We start from the raw sequence: 24820 nt of genomic DNA, 5'->3' as shown, positions 1-24820 counted from the left end.
AATGGACAGACCTGACGAGCTCTGGTTCAGCAGTGCTAGTCTGCCGCCATCTTGGATCTAACTGGTGTGTCCATTGTTAACGCACATGCTGCTGCCATTGTTTCCAAACATAAACCTTGCATCTTCTTCTCAGTAAAACAATCTGAGCTGACATTAATCTCTGACAATCAAAGCCAGGATTTTTGTCAAGACAGAAGTCAGGACAAGTCACTTGAACTCCTTTATTTTACACCAAATTTAAAGATAGTCCAAAAATACAACAATGTTATAAACCTCATAATTTTAACACCATCATCTTCTAGAATGATAATTAGAGATGAGCAACAAATACTTGTCTTGCCAGTGACGCACACATCCCATGGGTGAATAAAAAGAAACAAATGTAAAATTACATATTCAAAACCCCAGGGTTGAGTATTTGGGAAAGTGGATACACATATTTTTAAAACTACAGAAATACTGTCCAGTGATTAGCAGCTCATGCGTTAATCCTGAACAATGGATATAAATAAAATTTACTTACTTTTGGTTTCCATTTCTGGTCTCTTCCAGCAAACTGGGAGAAATATAAAAACAAACAATAAATTCAAAGTTACGAATTAATTTCTGGCATGCAAATCATGGAAATTTAACAGATCAGATTTATATTCCATATATTTGTTATATAAAAAGCACAAATTTGCCTCTGGACCCAGATCCAGCACTTTCATTTGTAAACAAGCCACTAATTTCATCCTTCTTACATTAGCCAATAGTAGATCTACTGTTTGCATATTTATCAGAAGTCAGAAATGAAAACCCTCATTACACAATAACTTTTGAGAGATATTTCCTTTACACAATAGTGATATTCACCTACCTTCATTGAGTAATCAGAGAAATAATGATTGCAATACTGTGGTTGACTCTTAACTGCCCTCTGGGCAATTAGGGATGGGCAATAAATGCTGCCTGGTCAGTGGCGCCCTCATCCCATGAATGAATAAAGACAAAAAAAAATTGTTTGTTTTCCATGCTGTGTGACTCTATGACTCTGTGATTCAGACTGTCCGCAACCAATTTAATCACAGGCTGAGATTCTAATTTCATATCTGTGCCATGATGAAGACTGTTCAAGTTCAGCTCCTTTGCATCGCTCAACTCCACCGTCTCAGCTAATCTGGTGCTGAAATTCTCAATCATACGTTTGTTACCTCTAGACTTAACTATTCCAATGCATAATTCATTGACCTCCTATGTTCTGCCCTTTGAAAACTTGAAGTGCTCTTAATCTCTACCAGCTGTGTTTAACTCATACTAAGTGTGATCATCCATCACTTAAGTGTGCGCTGACCTCTAACGCCTCTCATTTAAACAATGCCGAGATATTATAATGCTTATGCTTGTTTCCAAATCTAACCTTGGAGTCACCTTTCCCAATCTCTGCAATTTTCTCCAGTCCTACATCTCTCCATGTCACCTACCCTCTACTAATTCTGCCCTTTCAATAATCTCAATTTTAATCCCCCACCCCCCCACCATCACTGTAAGATGTGCCAGCAGCTGCCCAGGCCCCAGGTTCTGGAACTGTCCCCTCAAGATGCTCCTGAAAACTTACTCCTTTGGCCAAGCTATTGGTCATTTGCTCTGATGTCTTTGAGTGTAGCTTATAGAAAGTAAAAAGAGAGGGGGAAGCAGTGGCGTTATGGGAATATCAATAGACTACTAATCTGGAGCCGCAGGTTAATGTTTTAGGGACTTGGAACATAGAACAGTACAGCACAGGAACAGGCCCTTCAGCCCACCATGTCTGTGCCAACCGTGAAGCCATTCCAAACTAATCCCATCTGCCTGCACATGCTCTGTATCCCTCTACTGCCTGCCTGTTCATGTGCATATCTAAATGCCTCTTAAACATTGTTATCGATTCTATTTCTACGACGTCCCCTGGCAGCGCACTCCAGGCACCTACCACTTACCGGTTAAAAAACTTGCCTTGCACAGCTCCTTTAAACTTCCCCCCACCTTAATCCTATGGCTCCTAGAATTTAACATAATCCCCTGTGGTAGATTTGAATACACAGTAGATGGTGAACTTTAAACTTATTTTTAAAAATGTCTGGAATTAAAAACTAGCCGAATGACGATCATGTAGTCACTATCAATTGCTGTAAAAACCCATGTGGTTTACTAATATCCTTCAGGGAAGGAAATCTGTTATCCTTACACAGTCTGGCCTACAGATGACAAAACACCTACAGCTATGTGGTTTACTCTTAATTTGCCGTCTGGATCATTAGGGACGGACAATAAATGCTGGCAGTCAGTGATACCCACATTCCATGAACAAATATTTTAAAAACAGTGGGGGTGAGAATGCTTAGGGACACATAAAGGAGACCTGCATGTGTACCTGTCATGTAAGGCATGGGACCAGCTAAATTCACCTTATACATAGCTGCAAATTCAAATGCCCCACTCTATGCTGTAATCCTTATGTGAGTCTATAATACTCCTCTGAACCGTTTTATTTGTTTTACCAAATTACAGGTTTTCACATGAATACTTGTTGGTATTGTAATTCATTATTTGAAATTCTGAGCTCATATAAGGTTACATGAAATTAAGAGGCTGGGTGAATTTACCCTTAATATCTATGCTGCAATAAATTAGATCATTGTATGCCTCTTATAAAAGACAGCCAGAACATATGAATTCTGGTTTGCTCTTGGCACCTCACCTCTATTGTCTTCAAGGATACAACTTCAACTCCACTCTGAATTCCTCTTTGCTTCAGCTCAGTTCCAAAAGGATCCATGATAATGATGATCTTAATGTCTGGTGTTTGCTTACTTTCCACACTGTATAATACAGCTTCTGCTCTGGCTGGTGTGTCACAGAATACAACTGCAATATCCGCTAAGAATAAAAGGGGTATCCGGTTAATTTCTTATTTAAGTACAAGGGTAAGATGAAATGTCAATAAAGCTGTGATTCTTTGTGAAGTTAAGGAATGTGTTCATTACAGAAATGCATTTATAGGCCCTATGTCCTGAGAGATGCCTCTGTGTGACATCTAATTTCAATCAGCCACAAAAGGAGTTTATTCAGGATACCCTACCTTCATTTGATGGCCAATCATCAGTATAATTGCATCGGAGTAACATTTTCAAAAACTATCATGAATAATTATGTTTTGAAAAGAAATCATGACGCTATTGTAGGCCTAGGTGGAAGAAGTGTGCAGTCATTATAAATGCAACCGTGGTAAGATCAGGAGTTCCGTAATTGTCTGATGCCAGACCAGATGCACGGAGGTGAGACATGTTGTGGAGGTAGGCTATGTCATGGAGGCAGGAAGAGATTTAAAAGGGAGACAAAAAAGTTTAAAGGGTTAACCTCTTTGTTATTAAAGCTCCATTACATACTAGAGAGTAGTCAGATTTAAGAGAGAACACAGAGTGGAGCTGGAGGAGCACAACAGGCCAGGACCCAAAATGTCAACGTTCCTGCTCCTCTGATACTGCCTGGCCCGCTGTGTTCCTCCAGCTCCACACTGTGTTAACTCTGACTCCAGCATCAGCAGTTCTTACTGTCTCTGAGCCAGGTTTAAGAACTTTGTCAGTTCAGGTGGTCGTCACCCTCCTAGCAATGACATGGGCACTGGAATACTGTAGACAATTGTTTGGATTCTACGCAAGTACCAGGAAAGTTGTGGCTGGGAAATACATGCTGTGTTTTCAGAAATCAAGGCCATCAGAAGTGAGGAGCCACAGCCTTCATAGGAAGGATAAGTTTGAGAAGGACTTGGGCAGGATAGGAGAATGAGCAAATGGAAAACAACAGGGGAAAGTGTAAGGTTATGCACTTTGGTAGAAAGAATAGAGACAGAAACTATTTTCTAAATGGGGAAAGGCTTCAGAAATGTGAAGCTCAAAAGTAACATGGGACTCCTAGTTCAGGACCGTATTGAGGTTAGCATGTAGGTTCGGTTGGCAGTTAGGAAGGCAAATGCAATGTTAGCATTTATTTCAAAGGGCTAGAATACAGGAGCAGAAATGTATTGCTGAGGCCCTATTAGGCTCTGGTCATACCACATTTGGAATATTGTGAGCAATTTTGAGCCCTGTATCTACGTAAGGATGTGCTGGCATTGGAGGGAGTCCAGAGGAGGTTCACAAGAATGATTCGTGGAGGAAGGGCGAATCATATTATGAACAGTTGAGGACTCTGCATCTGTACTTGATGGAGTTTAGAAGGATGAGGGGTGATCTGATTGAAACTTACAGAATATTGAGAGACCTGGATCGAGTAGGCATGGAGAACTTATTTCCACTAGTAGGAAAGACTAGGACCCAAGGACATAGCCTCAGAGTGAAGTGAGAACCTTTAGAACTGAGATGAGGACGAATTTCTTGATCAAGAGGGTGGATAATCTGTGGAACTCATGGCTGCGGAGGCCATTGGGTGCATTTGAGACAGAGACAGATAGGTTCTTGATTAGTAAGGAAATCAAGAGTTACGGGGAGAAGGCAGGAGAATGGGATTGAGAAACATTTCAGCCATGATTGAGTGGCAGAGCAGACTCAATGGGCTGAATGACAAAGTTTTACTCTGTTATCTTATGGTGCTCCCCGTGGCTTCTCAGCTTCCTATGGTGCGGTGACAGGCTTTGGCACCAACTCTCTCCCTTAGTACCAGCAGCAGCCTGTGTGATGCCTGCCATGGGCATTTAAAACTTGTCTCCATTCCTGCCCCATCTCAGCTTTAATTAAACAGGCAACCTATCTCCAACCAAATTAAGGGCTCTCATGTGGCAAAATCTGAAACTCAGACAGGCTCCCAACAGGGGTAGGTTCCTAACGTAAAATCCAACACAACATCTGTTTCCAGCCGCCAGTGGGAAAATCCAGCCCAAATATTTGTTATGTTTTATTTATATAATGAAATGCATTGAGAAAGGCATGGTGAAATTCAGTGTTACAGTATGCAAGAAGAGAATGATACCATGAGTTCTGTGAATACATAAGAGCAGCTTTAAGATCTTACTTCTAATAAGTTTGATAATCAGACCAAAGCTTCATTGGGATGTGCAAATTAGTATGGTATGAAAATAATCCTTTCATCTCTTGCCTGGGAAAGGAAGGGGTGCATTTAAAAAGAGCCTTTTATAACTATCATGCATCCCTTGGTACTTTACAGCCAAATGAGTGCTTTTGAAGTATAGTCGCTGTTGTGATACAGGAAACACAGCAAATAATTGCTGGCCCGCAACGAAAATGATAATGATTATTTGTGACATTGATTGAGAAATTGATATTGGCCAGGACGTAAGGGATAACTTCAAAGCAATGCCTTGGGCTCTTTTACATGCACCTGAGAACTTCGACTTAAAGTTTCACCCGAAAAATGCCCTTCCAACTGTGCAGCATTCCTTCAAAAATAAGAACAGAAAATGCTGGAGAAATGCAGCAGGTCCAGAAGCAGCAGTAGAGAAACAGGGATAATGTTTCAAGTCCAGTTACTTCTTTGAAACCTGAAGAAAGCTGCTTTTTGTATTGCCTTGGAGAGCTGGATTTTTGGGCTCAAGTCCTGGATTGGGACTTGAACCCACAACTTTAAGACTCACAGATAAATGTGCTACAGCCAATGTCTATAATGATAGTATTGTCAAAACTTCTTGTTCCATGTGAGATCCATTACTAGTTGGTGATTATTACTGATTTGGAATTATCAGTCCTTTATTTTATTACCTCTGTCTGATCATTATGGTTATAGGACATTAGGAGCACATGTAGGCCATTTGGATCTGGTCTAATTTTCCTCTAATTTTCTTTCAAATCCCATCATCATCTTAAAGAATTCTCTTCATTTGAATGGAGCCAGCAAATCTACTTAATGAATGAAAGGAAATGAAAGACTTGAATTTATATATTGCCTTTCACAACCACTGGATGTCTTAAAGTGAGTTACAATCAACTTGATACTTTTTATTTGAAGTGCAGTCAATGGGCTCATGGCTGATTTAATATGTTCAAACCTCACTTTTCTGCCTTTTCCCCTCATCCTCCATCCCCTTACTGATTACAAATCTGTCTCAGTCTTAAACCAGCCTCAACAGCCTTCCGCAGTAAAGAATTCCACGGATCTACAACTAGGGAAGATATTCCTCCTCATCTCTGTGTTAAATGAGCGGCCTCTCATCCTGAAATCTTAAATGGGTGACTCTTATCATTCTAAAATGATATTCTGATGCTGAATATGAATTCCTCAATCAACATTGCAAAGACCAGGTTATCTGGTCATTACCATATTGCTATTTAAGGGAGTTCATTAAGTGCCCTATTGGCTGCTGCAGCAGTGACAACACTTCAAAAAAAGTACTTAATTGATTGTAACTCACTTTGAGACAGTGGCTGTGAAAGACCATGTAAAAATGTAAATCTTTTATTTACTTTCTTAAGTAGATTTGGTGTCTCCACTCACGTGAAGAGAATTCTTTAAGACAATGATAGGATATGAAGGAAAATTAGAGGGAATTAGATTTATTCAGATTTAACAGCACGTGCAACACATTTCAACAAGGAGTGGTTGAAGTAAAGTATAGACACATTTAAGATGAAATAAATTAAGCACACAATGAAGAAAGAAATGGATGGTCATGCTGATAGTGCTAGGTGAGGTAGGAAAGGACAGGCTGGAGTGGAGCTAAGTACTAATATGGACTAGTCTAAATGACCCGATTCTATGCAACAAATCCCAAATCTAAATGCAATCCCTAATCTGCAAACAAAAAAAAACCTGAAAAGTTCCGGAAGTGGGTGCAAAAATGCACAAATTAGATCAAGGAGTTCCTTGCATAATACCTGAAAATCTTGCTTTTTAGGTCACTAATTTGTCACTGAACAGTGGAAGAAAGACATTTGCTCCTAGGTTTCTGGTCTTGCCCCTCTGGCAGTATTCAATCTGCATATGTAGGAGTAAGCCTGGCAACTCGCTATTTCCTTATGATCTAGAAATTAAGAAGCCTTCTCAAATGGATTGGCCATCATAAAGTGAACATAAAGAAAACTCCCTTATTAGCTTTTCTGTAGACCCTCCAATCTGTAGACCCTCTGAGAACTTTCTGAAAAGATAATCAGAATGGTATATGTGTGCCCCTGCTGAGTGTGAACACAATTATACCAGTTAGTGACACTATACTGCTCTTTGAAGAAAATACTTAAAAATTGCCTATCTCATTCAAACTCCTCACAGTCGACCCAAGTTTATTTACTGTCAAATTCAGGTGTTTCATACCAGAGAATATTCGGGAATTTACATTTTGAATTTAAACAAAATTTCAACTGAAAAGTAGTTTTTTTTAATGTTTAACTCTGTGTTTCTTTGTTTGCATTTTTGTGTACTAATCTGCTTTCTCATGGGGTATTACATTATTTTTTATATCAATTATTGTGCTGAACTGGTGCATTATTACATTTTGGCAGCTCTGAACTTTGAGTGCAAACATTGCTAATAGGAGACATGAATTTGAAGCTTTCCATCCTGCACTCATCAGAACTTGAATGCAAGAAACAGACTTGAATAAAGGAAGAGAGACAACAAGGTGCAGGGCTGGATGAACACAGCAGGCCAAGCAGCACCATAGGAGCAGAGAGGCTGACGTTTCGGGCCTAGACCCTTCATTCAGCATAAAGAGGCTGCTGATGGGCTGGGCCATCATTGGCCCGAAGATGCGGTAACTATTCACCTTAATTCTCAGACCAATCAGGTAGATTCTGTTTGGTCACAGCTTTGCCACGGCAATGCAGTAGCAATTAACTGTCTCCATTATCCCTTTTTTAAATAAAGGTTCAATGAATGTACAAATTCCTCCGCTACATAAAACAGGATCTTCTGTATTTATACATACAGCTTCCAGCACACGAAAATGATTCATACTGAGTGCCCATTGTCAGACTTCTTGACTAATACACTGACGAAACAGAACTCATTTTAATGTTCCATTTCAATGATAAATTTGAGGGCAGCATGGAGTTTATTAAACTGTGTAAAGAAATTTTTTGATGCAGCTGCAGAATCAAATATCACCAGCATATCATCATATTTGAAATCTACAAGGGTTACCAAATTAGTGGTCTTTCCATCAAAGATGCATTTCTCATGGTAACCAACAAAGACCTTAGCAATGTCTGAGCCTAGAGGGGATCCCATGACAACTTCATCTACTTGGGCATGCATGGTGTCACTGAAACTGAACTCAACTGCACAAGTTGCAAAGTTCATACATTAGATAAACTTAGATTCAGACATGGTGGTATGTCTAGATTGCTATGAAACAATGACATGGTGCAAATGTCAGTGGTTTCTTTGAGTGGTATGTTGGTGAATAAGCCAGCAGTATTAAAAAGTACATGGTCATGCCATTGCTCTCAATATGGAAGTCTTATGTGGTCTTAGCAATCATGAAGGAATCCTTCATACGGCATATGGAAAACTCATTGAGATCTGGTTGCATCAGCGCCCACAATCATTTGGCCAACTCATGCTGTGCAAAGCCAGCCATAGATAGAAGAGGACATAAAGAGACATCGCTTTTGTGTGTCTTTGGCAGATTGTACACGGTGGATCCAGTAAGCCATGAGGATGAATCCTATCAAGCATATCACAAGGTAGGTTACCACCCGGACACTGCAGCTGTTCAGTCTTTAGTATGGTAGGTCCTATAGATATAAACTTAGAACCGTTGTTGGGTACAGCATGCACTTTGGTGATGAAATCATGTTTGTTGAGTATGACTACTTCACGTCCTTTGTCAGGTTCACATAGTTGTATATCAGGATTTACCTTGAAATTCCACAATACTACTAGCCATTTAATGGCAGATGAAAATCTTTACAGTAGATGTTCTACAATATGCAAACCATTAAGAACAGTCAAGAACCGAAAGAGAGGTGTGAGAAAAAAATGCATCAGCATGTTCCAAAAAACTAATTTAAATTATTTGTTTAAAAAAAAACCTACCTTTGTTTAAGATGTAGGAAATGGCTTCATCTCCCAATGTATCATATAATGGCACCACCACCATGGAGTAGGTATAACAGGCCTGTTCAATAATAACCCACTGAAGTGGGTGGGAGAGTATTTAACATTTGAAATGATGTTCAGCTACACTAACATTCAGTTGACTGATTACATGGTCAGATATTTACTCAACAACATGTTCAGACATGTTCTATTTAACAACTGCACTAGAAATACAAAAGCTATCAACATTTCAATATAGTTACAAGTCATTCAGCTGTAGATCAATGAAAAGCAAACTGAACATAGAAGGCAACTGTAGTCTGGATTTTCCCATTTAAAATTATACCTGTGGCAAATCACTAAACTGTTGTGGTAGTGTTACTGTCATTGGGACAAATTCCAAATAAATCAAGGGAAAATGTTCAGCATTGCTAAAAGGAAGTAAAAGGTTTACATCTTGCACTCATCAGAGCTAGGACACAAGGAACAGACTTGAACAAAGGAACCCCATTTTATACAGCAGGAGAAAAGGCTGCTGATTGGTTGAGCCATCAATGACATGAAGATACAACAAGAATAGTAGCAGAATCACATTTTATGGTGATAATGGCAAATGTGACCATTCACAGCAGGTAGCTTGCTGATTGTGCTCAAACAGCCCGTGCTTTCAAACCTGAGAAGTGTATCCACCTTCAGATGTGATTAGGCTATTGGAAATCGTTTATTAAATAATCTAGACTGTGCTAAGAGTTAAACTGGAAACCAATTTAAGATCATCAGCCAGGCTCACTGTGTGATGCATGTGTGTGTGGCAGAAGCTGCACATTTAAATACACAATATCCTATTTTGTGTAGGCAAAAGGAATTTGTACATACATTGTTTTTTTTTAGAAAGCATAATGGAGACAGTCAAACTCTATTGCATCCCATGGCAACACCGTGACCAATCAGAATCTACCTGCTCGGTCTGAGAACAGTTCAGGAACAGTTTACTGTTATTTCCATACCAGTGATGGCCCAGCTAATCAGCATCTTCTCTCATGCTGTACAAAATGGTATTCCTGGGTAGAAATATTGAATGAAATTATTTGCCCGAATGGTGTCTTTACTGAGTCCCTACACTTACACACATACAACACGGAAGAAAGTAAGCCCTACTGCTGTGTAGTTGTATTCCTTTATTCAAGTCGGTTTCTTGGGCCTTGGTTGTGATGAATGCAAGATGAAAAACTCAAAGTCTTAACTTCTTTTAGAAATATTTAAAGGCTGTTCTACCAAGAAAATGTAATATTGTGGAATAATTATTCTGCACAATATATTTAGGAAACATAGCAGCAAATACATTTGGACACAGTCACTTAGTAGTGTTATCACTTCACCAGCTATTCATCTATTGATAAAAGGTAATGACCATATCTATCCAGAATGACTATCTCTACCATGAGAGGAGATATATGCTGATTAAGCCAATTTTACACATTTGAATAAAGTGAGGCTACAATGTTTAGACTACATAGTCTCCTTCAAGTTTGACATTTAATGAAGAATCAGGGTAGGTGTTATGGCTGCTCACTGTTTCTCAGAGTTTGTCAGGACTGTTTGTCCCCCTTGCTCAGATGGTTCAGACCCAAAATGTTCAATATTAGTTCAATGTCAGCCATAAATGCAAGGCAATTCAAGTTTGAAAGGAGATGAATGGAGCCCTACAACGTGGTCAATTGATCTCAGACTGACCCCAGGCATAGTCTTCCCGACTCTTATTGTGAAGGAGGGAGGGAGAAGGATAAGATCTGGTGGTTTCTTTCAGAGCTGTAAGCTTTTCTCCCTCTATCATTTTAGGATTATGTGGGTCAGCTCTCTATATCTAGACTTTCAATGGAGTATTTTCCAGTAAAGCTTGCATAGATAAAGCTAGAAGTGTCTCATTCCTGATACTTTAGGAACAGATAATAAATTGTAGTAAACATATTTGTAAGTCATGTGTGAAAGGTGTGATAAACATCCATGTACTTTTGATTCACACATGATCAAAACATTGGAAGCGTATTGTACAGTGAAAAAAAGGTTACTTCAGAGTACGACAGGATCTCGATCAGATGGGCCAATGGACTGAGGAGTGGGAAATGGAGTTTAGCTAAATGTGAGCTGCTCTATTTTGGAAAGGCAAATCAGAGCAGAACTTATACACTTAGTGGGGAGTGTTGTTGAATAAAGAGGCCTTGGAGTGCAAGTTCATAGTTCCTTGAAAGTGGAGCTGCAAGTAGACAGGATAGTAAAGAAAGCACTTGGTTTTCATGGTCTTTATTGATCAATGCATTGAGTATAGGAGTTGAGAGGTCATGTTGTTGCTGTACAGAACATTGCTCAGGCCACTTTTGGAATACTGCATACAATTCTGATCTCCCTGCTATAGGAAGGATGTTGTGAAACTTGAAAGGGTTCAGAAAAAGATTTACAAGGGTTGGAGGGTTTGAGCTATAGGGAGAGGCTGAATAGGCTGGGGCAAATTTCCTTGAAGCATCAGAGGCTGAGGGGTGACCTTGTAGAGATTCCTAAAATCATGAGGGGCATGAATAGGGTAAATAGACAAGGTCTTTTCCCAGGGTGGGGGGAATCCAAAACTGGAGGGCACAGGTTTAAAGTGAGATGGGAAAGATTTAAAAGGGACCTAAGGGGCAACTTTTCACAGAGGGTGGTGTGTATATGGAATGAGCTGCCAGAAGAAGTGGTGGAGGCTGGTACAATTGCAACATTTAAAAGGCATCTGGATGGGCATATGAATAGGAAGGGTTTAGAGGGATATGGGCCAAATGCTGGCAAAATGGGACTAGATTTATTGAAGATATCTGGTCGGCATGGATGAGTTGGACCGAAGGTCTATGTCTGTGCCGTACATCTCTATGACTCTATGATTGTGGTGAGGTGGTGGTGTACTGGTAATGTTACTGGACTGATAATCCAGAGCTTCAGGCTAATTCTATGGGAACCATGGTTCAAATCCCACTATGATAAATGGTGAAAGTTGAATTCAATAAAATCTGGAATTAAAAACTCTAGTCTAATATTGATATTTGGATAAAACCCAACTGGTTCACTAATGTCATTTAAGGAAGGGAAACTTCAATCCTTACCCAATCTGGTTACTCCAAAGCCACGTGAATAGGAGAAATCTAAACTACCCTCTGAAAAGCTACTCAGTTCAAACGCAATTAGGGATGTGCAACAAATGTTGGCTTGCCAGTGATGCCCAAATCCCACGTAAGAATAAGAAAAGTTAGATATTTCAAGAATAAAAATACTTACTTCTGGTCTGTTTTGTGCAAATATTCCTATAAATTGATTATTCCCTGGTCTGTACCCTCGTGTGAATAACCCTGAACCCACATGTTCTGCTCTGGATATAACCTGAAAGACAATGTAAGAACCTGAATGCAAATCACTTAAATTTCCTGTTTAGTAAATTAACTATTTACACAGAGAAAAGAAAACCTACGTAGTAAGACCTAAATCCCCAAAAACATGATGGCCCTTTTACAGTTTGTGAATTATCCCAGGTTCGAAATTATTTTTAATTTATGTGGTAGAATGCAATGATTTGCATGCAGTGTAGAGTTTATAAAACATGCAAAGGAAGAGTTAGGCTTTATAATAAATCTCATGAATGTAAATGAAATTGAGAGTCCTGTTTCTTTCAATCAATAATATAAATCAATTATTTTATTTAAAGCCTGAGAAGGCTACAAGTAAATCATAACATTACTATTTCAACCATTTGACCAGAGAATAGATTTCTTATCAGTTTTATAATAGACTTGTTACCTACACCCCAACCTTCAGAACTCCCTCCATAAATTTCACCTCCCTTATCTTCTTTACAATCCTTCTGAAAACTTATCCCCCTGATCAAGCTTCTCATTACCTGTACTAATATCCTTTTGTGGTTTAGTTTCAAATTTTGGCTGATAACATTCTTATGAAGCTCCTTGAGGTAATTTAGTCATTAAAGGAGGTAAATAAATTTGCTTTGTAGTAGTAGTAGTAGTATGGAACCCATTAATTCAGACAACAGTCTAAATCAAGATCTCAGTTTTTAAACAGTTCTCACACAGGACATGAGCATGCACCCACCCTACTTTCCCCTCTCAAATTCAGGATGGCAACAAATTTTAGCATATCCAGTGACACCTACATCCTGCAAAAGAATAAAGAAAAATGAAAATATCATGGTTTGAATTTACTGTAACCCCTGTGTTTTATTTTCTCCAGCACTCAGAATGAAATCTATTTGGATTTAAGCAGAGGTGAAGGTGGGTGATGTTCCAGAGTTGGAGGGTGGCCATCTGTGAAGGAAAGGAAAAACAGGGGTAGAAGATGAGTTTGGGGTTAAACAGGACTCAGAGGGTGCTCATGAACTCCCTCAGTCTCAGTCACTGTTTGTACAGGGAAATGGAATCAGTGGCAATGGTATAGAGCTTGCGGCTAGGGTGAGGAATTTTCAATGAGCTCTCACAATGTTTAGTTGAAGGAAATTGCAGCTAATCCAAGATATTAAGAAGCAGTCTTACAGCACAAAGGCATTGGAGAAGATAGGGGAGGTGGAGCTAGGTATCAACAAAGTACATGTAGATGTTGACTCCACATTTCCTGATGGCATTAAAGTCTCGATGCAATAGTGCCAGGATGCTTTGAGAAACCATTTCCCGAGGTACTCGAGTTTAGGATTGATTCAGAATGAAATTACTTCAGATGTTCAGTGGCAGACAGTCACAAGTGGAGGATCAGTTTATGATTTTAAAACAATCCAACATAAGGATTTGTTCTTCCCTTCAACAACTTCTGATGGATCACCAAACAGCTCCAATTCACTGTAAAGAAAACAGAAATTGCTGGAAAGGATCAGCTGGTGTGGCAGCATCTGTGGACAGAAATCAGAGTTAACATTTTGGGTTCAGTGACCCAGGAAGTGGAAAGTACGTCCCACAGTCTACAGATTTCCTCAGATTTCCTCAGACTTTTTAGGCCAAACAATACCTGGCCCTAAATTACCCATTAAAGTTTTCAGATCTTGGATTTCCACATATCTAATAATATCCTTGCAGAATAAAAAACAAAAATTACTTACTTCTTGGTAGGATATCCATTGGTAAGGCTGATTTGGACTCCTGGACCCCAAACAAGGACCATTACCTTTAAAACAAATACCAAAAAGCAAACATCAATTCTCATATTTGAAGTATTATGATATACTTTGATGGATCAAGTTGTCTAAAAATAATTCACAGAGGTTTAACAGTAATAAACTAATAATTCATCTGTGTTGCTGTTGCTAAAGCAGAATTTCTGAGTCATAGTCAGTCCGGTCTATTTTACAATGCTAAATGCTACATTAATGTAAGTTCTTAATGTACGTTAATTTCAAGGCCAAGTTGTGTCCTTTCCCACACACACACACATTTCCACATGCTAACTCGATTTGACAAGGGCATGTAAACAGACGTCAAGAGGATCTATGATACAAATCATAGATTATCTTATCAAATGACAAATCTTATAGCATTGGTATTGGAAGTGAACAATGATGAAGGGGATAATACAAAATCATTGAATAGTACACTTCACAATGAGGGCGTGTAGCCCATCAAGTTCATATTTTTTCTCTCGCTTCCACCATGCACCTCACATCTTGTCTCATCCACCCTACAACTTGTTTAGTATACCTTTAAAATATCCAAACTTTTCAACTAATAATCCGAATGCTCTTCCAAAAAAAAATCAAGAACTCTGCTTCCATGATAGAATGTGGAATTCTTTGTTGCAAACCTCTTTGAAAGCAAACATCTCCCAATCTTCCTTTTAATCTTTTGTGATTACCATAAATTTCTGGCCCCAATTGCCATTGTGGAGGCCATCAGCATTTCACAATGCCTTGAAGGTAACCTTTAAGACTCCATACCTAGTTCTTCTGGGAATTCAACATTACGTTCTTCAAATGAAACGAACTACAGAGTGAGCTGAAATGAAAGCAGTGGGCAGGGAAAAGTAAGAGAACGGGGAAACAAAGAAGTTGCATTGCTACAACAGGACTTTAAACAAACTGGAGAGTCAATGCTCACTGTGGATAAGTCATTCAATATTTTGGTTTTGGGGCTAATGACCAAGACTTGGACAGAAAGAGCATACTGTCCAAGTTTGCAGAACTCAGAAGTACAGTAACAAATGAGGAAAGTGGTAGACTTCAGGAGGACATAGACAGACTGGTGAAATAGGAAAATTGCATGGTGGATGAAAATTAAGTAGCAAATTGTGAAGGTGTTGGTAGGAAGAATGTGCATAGGAACTACAAACTATTTGGTATACTTTTAAGGGGACTTAGATATGTACCGACATAAACTTTTGAAGACAGCAGAACAAGATGAGAAGATTGTCTCATAAAAAAAGGAAACAAGATTCTTGGCTTAATTAATAAAAGCAAAGGTTACAAAAGACAGGAAGATCGGGTAAATCTTTAATAAATATAACTGACTGAACTTCAGTGAGAATTGTTGTTGTCAGCAATCACTTGATAATGAGCATGATTGCCCAGCTAGGAAACTGTGCCATTGATCATTGGTTCTGTGGGTCCTTGCAGAACCTAGATCCATATCTCCGACCACATATTTGGAGCTGTTTGGCCTTGAGATCATTGGTATTCCCTTGTCCGGTTCCTTTCCGTACTTCCTCATGCTGACAGGGGTTCTCAATTACTGAGTGAAGGTTTCTCAGGAGTTACATTTAATTTGCATTTCTTGAGGGAAGCCTTCAAGGTGTCTTTGAAGCCTTTCCCTTTTCTCCTCTTGTTCAATTGCCTTACTTGAACTGGGCAAAGATGATTTGCTTTGATAGTTGGATCTCAGGCATCCTTTGCACATGGCCGGCCCAGTGGATTTGGCTTTGGATGAGCAAGGCCTTGATTGTGATGCAATTGGCTGCTTTAAGGACGCTGATGTTAGTATACTTGTCCTCCCAGCTGATGCAATGAATCCATCCTCTACAGCATTGATGGTACTTCTCAAGGGTCTTGAGGTGGCATTTGTATGTAGTCCAAATTTCAGAGCCGGATAGAAGAATCAGAGGAAGACTGCCTCATACACAAGGATCTTGGTACCAACACAGATGTCACAGATTTTGAAGACTCACATCCTCAGGCATGCGAAGGTGGCACCCGCAGATTGGATGTGATGTTGAATCTCCACATCGATGTCAGCCTTGGATGAAAGGTAGATTCCCAGGTCGGAGAAATGTTCCATGTTTAGGAGGATTTCTCTGTTGGTCTTATTGGAGGGGTGGAGCGGAACCTGACTTGGTTGGTAAAGGACTCAGGGTTTCTTCAGCTTCAGGCTGAGACCATGCTTTGGTATGCTTCCGCAAAGGTGTTAAGCAAGGCTTGAAGATTCTCTTCTGAGAGAGCAGAGACAACATTGTCATCATATGCTGAAGTGCCAGGAGGGCATCATTGTCATTTTCTTCTTGGATTTCAACTGGCTAAAGTTGAAAAGTTTTCCGCCCACCCTGTAGACAATGTCACACCACTGGGAAATTTGTTCAAGACAAGATGAAGAATGGTGGAGATGAAGATGGAGAAAGGGGTGAGTGGGTGATAACACATCCCTGCTTGACCCTTGTCTTGACCTCAAAGGATTTTGTCATTTTACCATCAGTGACATTTTGTCATGGAGAAGACGGAAGATGGGGATAAAATCCAATGACATCTGTTATTTGACAGGGTCTTCCATAACATTTCCCGATTGGCTGAATCAGAATCCTTGGTCAGATGAAGGCCATGTACAGTGGTTGGTGTTGTTCCTGGCATTTCTCTCTTACAGTTGCCACACTGGCTTTCACAAAGAATTTCCTCAGAGACTGGGAGAAGTAACCTAGCACGGATTCAGATGCCCAGCGATGGAGAGCAGGGAGATTCCTTATTAGCTCCCACAATCCATTTTGTGTAGATGATGGTGACGGCAGTATCCTTGTGATCAGCAGGGATTTCTTCCTTGTCTCAGATTTTCAGGAACAGTTGATAAGAGATGATGAGTAAGCTCTGCTCCTCCATGTTTGAAAATCTCCATTGGAATCTAGTCTACTCCTGTGGATTTTCCATTCTTTGTGCGTCTAATGGAGGCTTCAATCTCTGCCAAACTACATGAGAATCCAAGATCATCTTTGATGAGAGATTTCCTCAGACAGGTCATCATCAATAATTGTATTGTGATTTTGGTGTTCTTTGGAGTGTTCTCTCCATTGGAGGCTGATGTTTTCTCGGTCTCTGAAAAGGGTGTGATCCTCACTGTTCACTGGTTTGAGGTCCAGGGTGTTAGGTCTGTACATTGCCTTGGTGGCTCTGAAGCAACCCCAGGTGTCATGCTTGTCAGCATGCATTTGCTTTCATTAGCTTTCTCAGTCCACCATTGGTTCTTGATTTCCCTTGTTCTTCTTTATAACTCCACTTTTGTTGCTGGTTGAGTTCTCCTCTTTGCCTCACTCGTGATGTCATTTTGTCAGGCACAGAGAGCTTTCTGGTTCCTGTCAATGAGGTCTTGGATGATGTGGTCATTCATGTCGAAACAGTCTCAGTGTTTCCTGGTCTTGTAGCTGATGGTTTCTTCATAGTATGAGATGATGGCTGTCTTTAGCTCTGTCTAGATTTCCACCACTCCATTAAGATGATGACTTGGTGATTTTGGTAAAGACGTTGTTAGAAATTTGCTGGTTGGCTTGGCCCTTTTCTGATCTGTTCAGACCATAAGATTTAGGAGCAGAATGAGGCCATTCAACCCACCGAGTCCGCTCAATCGATCATGCCAGATAGGTTTCTCAACCCTCTTCTCCTGCCTTCTCCCCATAACCCTTGATCCTTTTACCAATCAAAAACTTACCAATCTCTGTCTTAAATACAGTCAGTGATTTGACTTCCACAGCCATCTGCAGCAATGAGTTCCACACAGTCACTACCCCTTGGCTGAAGAAATTCCTCCTCATCTCAGTTGCAAAGGGTCGTCCCTCCACTCTGAGGCTGTGCCCTCGGGTCCTAGTCTCCCCTACTAGTGGAAATACCTTCTTGTCCATTCTGTCCAGGCCTCTCAGATTCTGTAAGTTTCAATCAATCAGATTACCCCTTATCCTTCTAAACCAATCAAGTTCTGACCTAAAGTCCTCAACCGCACATAATATAACAAGCCCTTCAGACCAGTGATCGTTCTTGTAAACCTCCCCTGGATCCCCTCCAATGCCAGCACATCCTTCCTTAGATACGGGGCCTAAAAGTGCTAACAATATCCCAAATGCAGTCTGACCCGAGCCTTATACAGCCTCAGCAGTACATCTCTGCTGTTGTTTTTGAGCCTTCTTGAAATGAATGCTAACATTGCATTTGTCTTCCTAAATATCAACTGAACCTGCACGCTAACCTTAACAGAATCCTGACCAGGACTCCCAAGTCCCTTTGCATTTCAGGTTTTTGAAGACTGTCCCCACTTAGAAAATAGTCTACGTTTCTAATCTTCCCACCAAAGTACATATCCTCACACTTTGCCACTTTGTATTCCATCCATCATCTCTTTGCCCTGTGTCCTAGCATATCCAAGTCCTTCTGCAGCCTCTACACTTCCTCAACACCTCCTGCCCCTCCACTTTTGTGTCATCTGCAAACTTGGCAAAAACGCCCTCAGTTCCTTCGTCTAGATCATTAATGTACAAAGTGAACAGTTGTGGTCCCAACACAGACCCCTGTGGAACTGGCTGTCATCTGAAAAAGACTCCTTTATCCCTACTCTCTGCCTTCTGCCAGTCAGCCAATCCTCTATTCATGCCAGTACATTGCCTTTAACACCATGGGCTCTTGTCTCATTTAGCAGCCTCCTGTGTAGCACCTTGTCAAAGGCCTTTTAGAAATCCAAATAGATCGTGTCTACTGGCTCTCCAATTTGTCAGGCATGACCTCCCTTTGATGAAGTTATGTTGACTCTGCCCTATTTTACCATGCACTTCTAAGTACTCTGTAATTTCATACTTAATAATACGAAATCTTACCAACAAGCGGACTAACAGGCCTATAATTACAAGTCTTTTGCCTCTCTCCCTTCATAAACAGGGGTATTACATTAGCTACTTTTCAGTCCTCTGGGACCCTCCTTGACTCCAGTGATTCCTGAAAGATCACCAGCAATGCCTCTATAATCTCCTCAGCTATCTTTTTCAGAACTTGAGGGTGTAGTCTATCCAATCCGGGTGACTTACCCACATTCAGACCTTTCAGTTTCTCCAGCACTTTCTCCTCAGTGATGGCCATTACATTCATCCCTGCACACCGCCCCCCCCCCCCCACCCCCACCCCCGATTCTCCTAAAGCTTGGGTGTGCTGCTGGTGTCTTCCTCTATGACTGATGCGAAGTACCTATTCAGTTTCGCCACCATTTCTCTGTTCCCCATTACGACATCTCCAGCCTCATTTTCCAGCAGTCCAATATCCACTCTTGCCTTTCTCTTACTTTTTAGATATCTAAAAATAACTCTTGTAACCTTCTTTTATATTACCAGCTAGCCTGTTCTCATATTTCATCTTCTCTCTACTTTTTGCTTCTTTAGTAATACTTCTGCTGGTTTTTAAAGGTTTCCAAATTATCTGGCTTCCCACTAATCTTCACCAGATTGTATGCTTTTTGTTTTGCTTTTATATTGTCCCTGACTTCCCTTATCAACCATGGTTGCCTCATCCTCTCCTTAGTCTGTTTTGTTTTCCTTGGGATGAATTTCTACTGTGCCTCATGAATTACCCCCAGAAACTCCTGCCATTGCTGCTCCACCATCTTCCCTGCTAGGCTCCCCTTCCAATCAACTCTGGTCAGCTCATCCCTCAAATCCTTGTTTCTTCATCTTCAGCTGCTTCTGGTGACATTTAATAGACATAAGGGAGTGGATGAGCTGGTGGTCTGTCAAGCACTCCTCTGCACTGGTCATCATTTTGGTAATGAGGACACCCTATTGTTCTTGGGATCAAATGATCATGTGCCAGTGCTTTGACTGTGGATGCCTCCAAGAAGTCTTGAATTTGTCTTTTTGGCAGAATAATGTGTGTTGGTGATAACCACCTAATGTTCTGCACATTTGGAGAGCAGGGCAATCCCACTGGAGGTATAATTCCCAACTCCTTCCTTTCCAATGGCTCTTTTCCAAAATCAGGAATCTTTTCCAAACCTGGCATTGAAGTTTCCAAGGGTGCTGATTTTACCTTTGATGGAATATTGCTGTAGTACACTCTATAGAGTAGAAACCTTTTTTGGTCTCATCTATGGCTTCAAGGGTTGGAGAATAGGTATTCACAATCATTGCCTGCTGGTTCCTGGCAAGTTGCAGACAGAGACGCATGATGTAATTGTTGCTGCCAAAAGGGAACACCGACAGTCAGTTGATGAGTTCATTCTCGGTGGCAAATCCAAATCCATGCTTTCTGGGTTGGTCCTCAGGATTTCCTCTCAAGAAGAAGGCGTAACCACCACCTTCATCCCTCAGCCACCCTTCGACTGCTCTTCAAGTTTCCTGGAGAGCAGCGACTCAAAGTTGAAGTGCCTGAGTTCACGGGCAATAAGGGCAATTCTTCGTTCTGGACAACTGTTTTGCTCATTATCTATGAGGGTTCCTACACTTCAGGTTCTGAGACTGAGATTGACTTTGGCTTTCAGTCCGCAGGTAGCTGAGCCATTGGATGTAGTTTACCAGCGAAGGTGATGATGGAACAGACTATGTTTGGGGTACCTCTTCTAGCTTCTTCCACATGTGGGGTGAGAGCTGGGTGGATCCTGAAGACAGTTGCTCAGTCACGAAGAGAGTTGCTCAGTCATGTAGAAAGCTGCCAAAACACTCTCCTGTTCCTATTCCTTACTTGCTGGACTGAAGCAAGGGATTTCCAGATCTCTCATTCCTTTCCCCATCATCTCCCACTGATCACTGCAGGGCTTGTGTCGTGTGGTGGGGAAGGGTTGAATTCCTCTAGGTAGACGCTTGTATGGGACATCTATTAACATGGGAATGCTGTTGCACCTCAGCAGACACACAGTCCTTGAGAGAAGGTAGATCCAGTACCAGTGACAAGGAATGCTCAATAACTGGGGATCTCCACACAGCTGCAGCCTTCTTGCACCATCGCAGCCATTGATATTACATGACTATCTTCCAAATGGTTCACCACTGAGGACTTGTTTTGGATTGCACTTTGTCTGGTTCATCCCCTCCAACCTGAACATCATGGGTGGCTCTGCCAGGAGTTGAGAAGTCCTGAAGGCATTACTTTCAGGATCAACAAACACTCAAGCCACTCCACTGAGGCAATCCACAATTCTGGGCACTGCACTTCAGGAAGGATGTAAGGAACTTAGTGAGGACATGGAAAAATGCACTGAATGGTGACAGGGAGGTGTCACCTCTGTTACTTGGTGACAGCAATTGCAAAGACATTAAGTACCTAACTGTTTGATTAGGGAGGTAGCAAGAGAATCAAAATATGTACACAGATCAATATTAAAGCACTTCATGTCCGGCTCCTAAAAAGGTAGGGACATGATTGGATCTTGTTATGAGCAGCAAAACCAGACGTGCGTGAACAGCTGGGATGTTTGACTACAATATAAACTTTCATGGTTAAAATAGAAAGGGGTGAATTTAGTTCAAATATCAAGACTACCAAATTGAAACCAGATTTTAGAGCTTCACCAACTCAAATTACAGTCACAAAAATGAAAACTGACTGCTCATTCTCTTTATTCTCACCATCCCATCAAAGCAGGCAAACATTCTCCTCCCAGTCCCCAGTGGTGCATGGTAGCCAGTAACTTCCAGGTCCAATTGGTTGTCCATCAAATTTGCTATTTCTTCCACTGCAAACTCCAATAACAAAACTGGATATGATGGAAATGTTTACTGATAATGTGAATTTCGTATAGACAGATTTCAGAAGATATGGGCTTCCACTTTTAACCATAATCCAAAGAAAGAATATTAGACAATACTTACTTGATACAATCAAACCCCTTTTCATCACATCATACAACGTTTTTACATCCACATAGTACGAAGTTATCATATCTCTCTGTTTAAGTAGTACACTTTTCCGAGCAAGTTCAGCACTCTGAAATACAAAAGAAACAAAAAAGGCAACTAAAAATATGCAGTATACCCTATAGTGGTACCATAATAAATTATATTTAATATCAACTAACTACTTTTGGGTTGGTTTACAGAAGTTTCAGATCAAAAAATAATTAGAGAATTACAGTACATTACAGTGCAGAAGAAGCACAGCCTGCCCTTGTCAGCACTTTGATAGAGCTGTTTAACTAGTACCAAAATCCTGCCCATCCCCATTGTTTCAATTTTTTTTTATAAAAATTGACTTGGGTATAGAATGTGATGAATTGAGGGATGAGAGTCACTGAATGGATAACAAACAGGAAACAGAAAGAGATAAAAATGTTTCTCAATTGACAAATTATGGGAAGTTGTGTTTGACTTATTCGCATTCGGCACACTGCTGATCAATACTTACATGAAAATCAGAAGTATTATTTCAAATTTGCAAATTATTCCAAATTGGGAAGTAAAGCTAAGACAGTGGATGATAGCAACAAAATGCCAGAAGACTTCAATGAACATTCAGAATGCTATTATGGAGGGAATTGCAGGATTTTGACCCAGCGACGGAGAAGGAACAGCAATGTATTTCCAAGTCAGGATGGTGAGTGGCTCGGAGAGGAATTTGAAGGCGGTGGTGTTCCCATATTTCTGCTGCCATTGTCCTTCTAGATGGAAGTGGTCGTGGGTCTGGAAGATGCTGTCTGAGGATCTTTGGTGAATTTCTGCAGTGCATCTTGTAGATAGTACACAATGTTGCTATTGAGCATCGGTGGTGGAGGGAGTGGATACTTGTGGATGTGGTGCCAATCAAGCAGGCTGCTTTGTCCTGGACAGTGTCAAGCTTCTTCAGTGATGTTGGAGATACACCAATCCAGGCAAGTTGGGGAGGGGTGGTATTCCATCAAACTCTTGACTTGTGCCTTGTAGATGGTAGACAGATTTTGGAGAGTCAGGAGGGGAGTTACTTGCCGCAGTAATCCTAGCCTCTGACCTGCTCTTGGAGCAACTGTGTTTATGTGGCAAGTCGAATTGAGTTGCTGGCCAATGGTAACCCTCAGGATGTTGATATTGGAGGATTCAGTGATGGTTTCACTATTGAATGTCAAGGAGAAGTGGTTAGATTGTCTCTTATTGGTGATGGTCATAGCCTGGCATTTGCGTGGCGCAAATGTTACTTGCCATTTATCAGCCCAAACCTGGATATGGCCAGATCTTGTTGCATTTGAACATAGACTGCTTCAGTATCTGAGTAGTCACAAATGGCGCTGAACATTGTGCAATTATCAGCAAACATCCCCACTTCTGATTTTATGATGGAGAGGTCATTGAAGCAGCTGAAGATGGTTGGGCCTCAGACACTACCCTGAGGAACTCCTGCAGAGATGTCCTGGAGCTGAGATGACAAATCTCCAACAGCTACTGCCATCTTCCTATGTGTCAGGTCTGACTCCAACCACTGAAGAGTTTACCCTGGTACCCATGGATACCAGTTTTGATAGGGCACCTGGATGCCACACTCAATCAAATACAGCCTTGATGCCAAGGGCTGTCACTCTCACCTTACCTCTGGAATTCATCTCTTTTGTCCATGTTTGAACGAAGGCTGTAATGAGGATAGGAACTGAATGGCCCTGGCAGAAGCCACACTGGGCATCACTAAGCAGGTTTTTGCCAAACGGAGTATAATGTGGGGAACGGTGAGGTTGTCCACTTTGGCAGGAAGAATAGAAAAGCAGAACATTGTTTAAATAGAGCAAAATTGTATGATGTTGTTCCTTCTGGGGACGTTTTATAAAATTGTTCATGGTATATGAACATCACTAGCTGGCCCAGTATTTATTGATCATTTTTAATTGCCCCTGAGAAGTTAGTAGTAAGTTGTCTACTTGATCTACTGCAGTCCATTAGCTGTAGGTACATCCACATGCTCATTAAGAAGGAAGTTCCAGGATTTTAACCAAGCAACAGTGAAGGAATGGTAATACATTTCCAAGTGTGGATGGTGTGTGGCTTGGGTAGGAGCTTTAAATTGATGGTGTTTGCATGTATCTGTTGCCCTTGTCTTTATAGGTGGTAGAGTTTGTGGGTTTGGAAGGTACTAGGTACTTGTTGCAGTGACTGTACACATTGCTGCCAATGTGCATCAGTGGTGATGGGAGTGAATATGGATGTGGTGCCAACACTTTGATATGGATGGGTGATGTTGAGTGTTGTTAGAGCTACACTCATCGAGGTAATTGCACAGTATTCCATTACACCCTTGACTTGGGCCTTGTGAATGTTGGATAGGTTTTCAGGAATCAGGAAGCAGATTAGTCACTGCAGAATTTCTTGCTTCTGACTGGCTCTTGTAGCCCCAGTAATTACATGACCGGCAGTTTAGATTCCAGTCAATAGCAACCCCAGGAGTGAGATTGACAGAGTGAGATTCACCGATTGTAATACCATTGAATTTGAAGGGGGGGTGCAGGGAAATGATTATATTCTCACTTGTTGGAGAGGGTCATTATTTGGCAGTTGTGGACCATGACTATAACGTGGTAAAGTGATATCTAAGCCTGGATATTGTCCAGGTATAGGTGCATTTGGACACAGACAGATTCAGTATCTGAGGTGGATTGTGCTGAAGTTATGCAATCAATAGCGAACA

At 40.8% G+C, this 24820-nt stretch overlaps 1 protein-coding gene across 1 annotated transcript in view; it reads right to left on the bottom strand.

Annotated features, from left to right (window-relative positions):
* The window catches only part of acsl1a (acyl-CoA synthetase long chain family member 1a), a 119127-nt gene that overhangs the window by 59808 nt on the left and 34499 nt on the right, over window positions 1-24820 (bottom strand). Inside the window, exons 3-8 of the mRNA XM_048620461.1 lie at window positions 22051-22165; window positions 14129-14193; window positions 12310-12411; window positions 9004-9103; window positions 2720-2898; window positions 524-556 (exon numbers count right to left, since the gene is read on the bottom strand). Coding sequence (XP_048476418.1) covers window positions 524-556; window positions 2720-2898; window positions 9004-9103; window positions 12310-12411; window positions 14129-14193; window positions 22051-22165 — 594 coding nt within the window. The remainder of the gene's footprint in view (window positions 1-523; window positions 557-2719; window positions 2899-9003; window positions 9104-12309; window positions 12412-14128; window positions 14194-22050; window positions 22166-24820) is intronic.

This window comes from Rhincodon typus, chromosome 3, assembly GCF_021869965.1.
Source record: "Rhincodon typus isolate 14 chromosome 3, sRhiTyp1.1, whole genome shotgun sequence".
Taxonomy (NCBI): domain Eukaryota; kingdom Metazoa; phylum Chordata; class Chondrichthyes; order Orectolobiformes; family Rhincodontidae; genus Rhincodon; species Rhincodon typus.
Note: the sequence above shows the minus strand (reverse complement) of the source record. Positions and strands in the feature narration are given on the sequence as shown.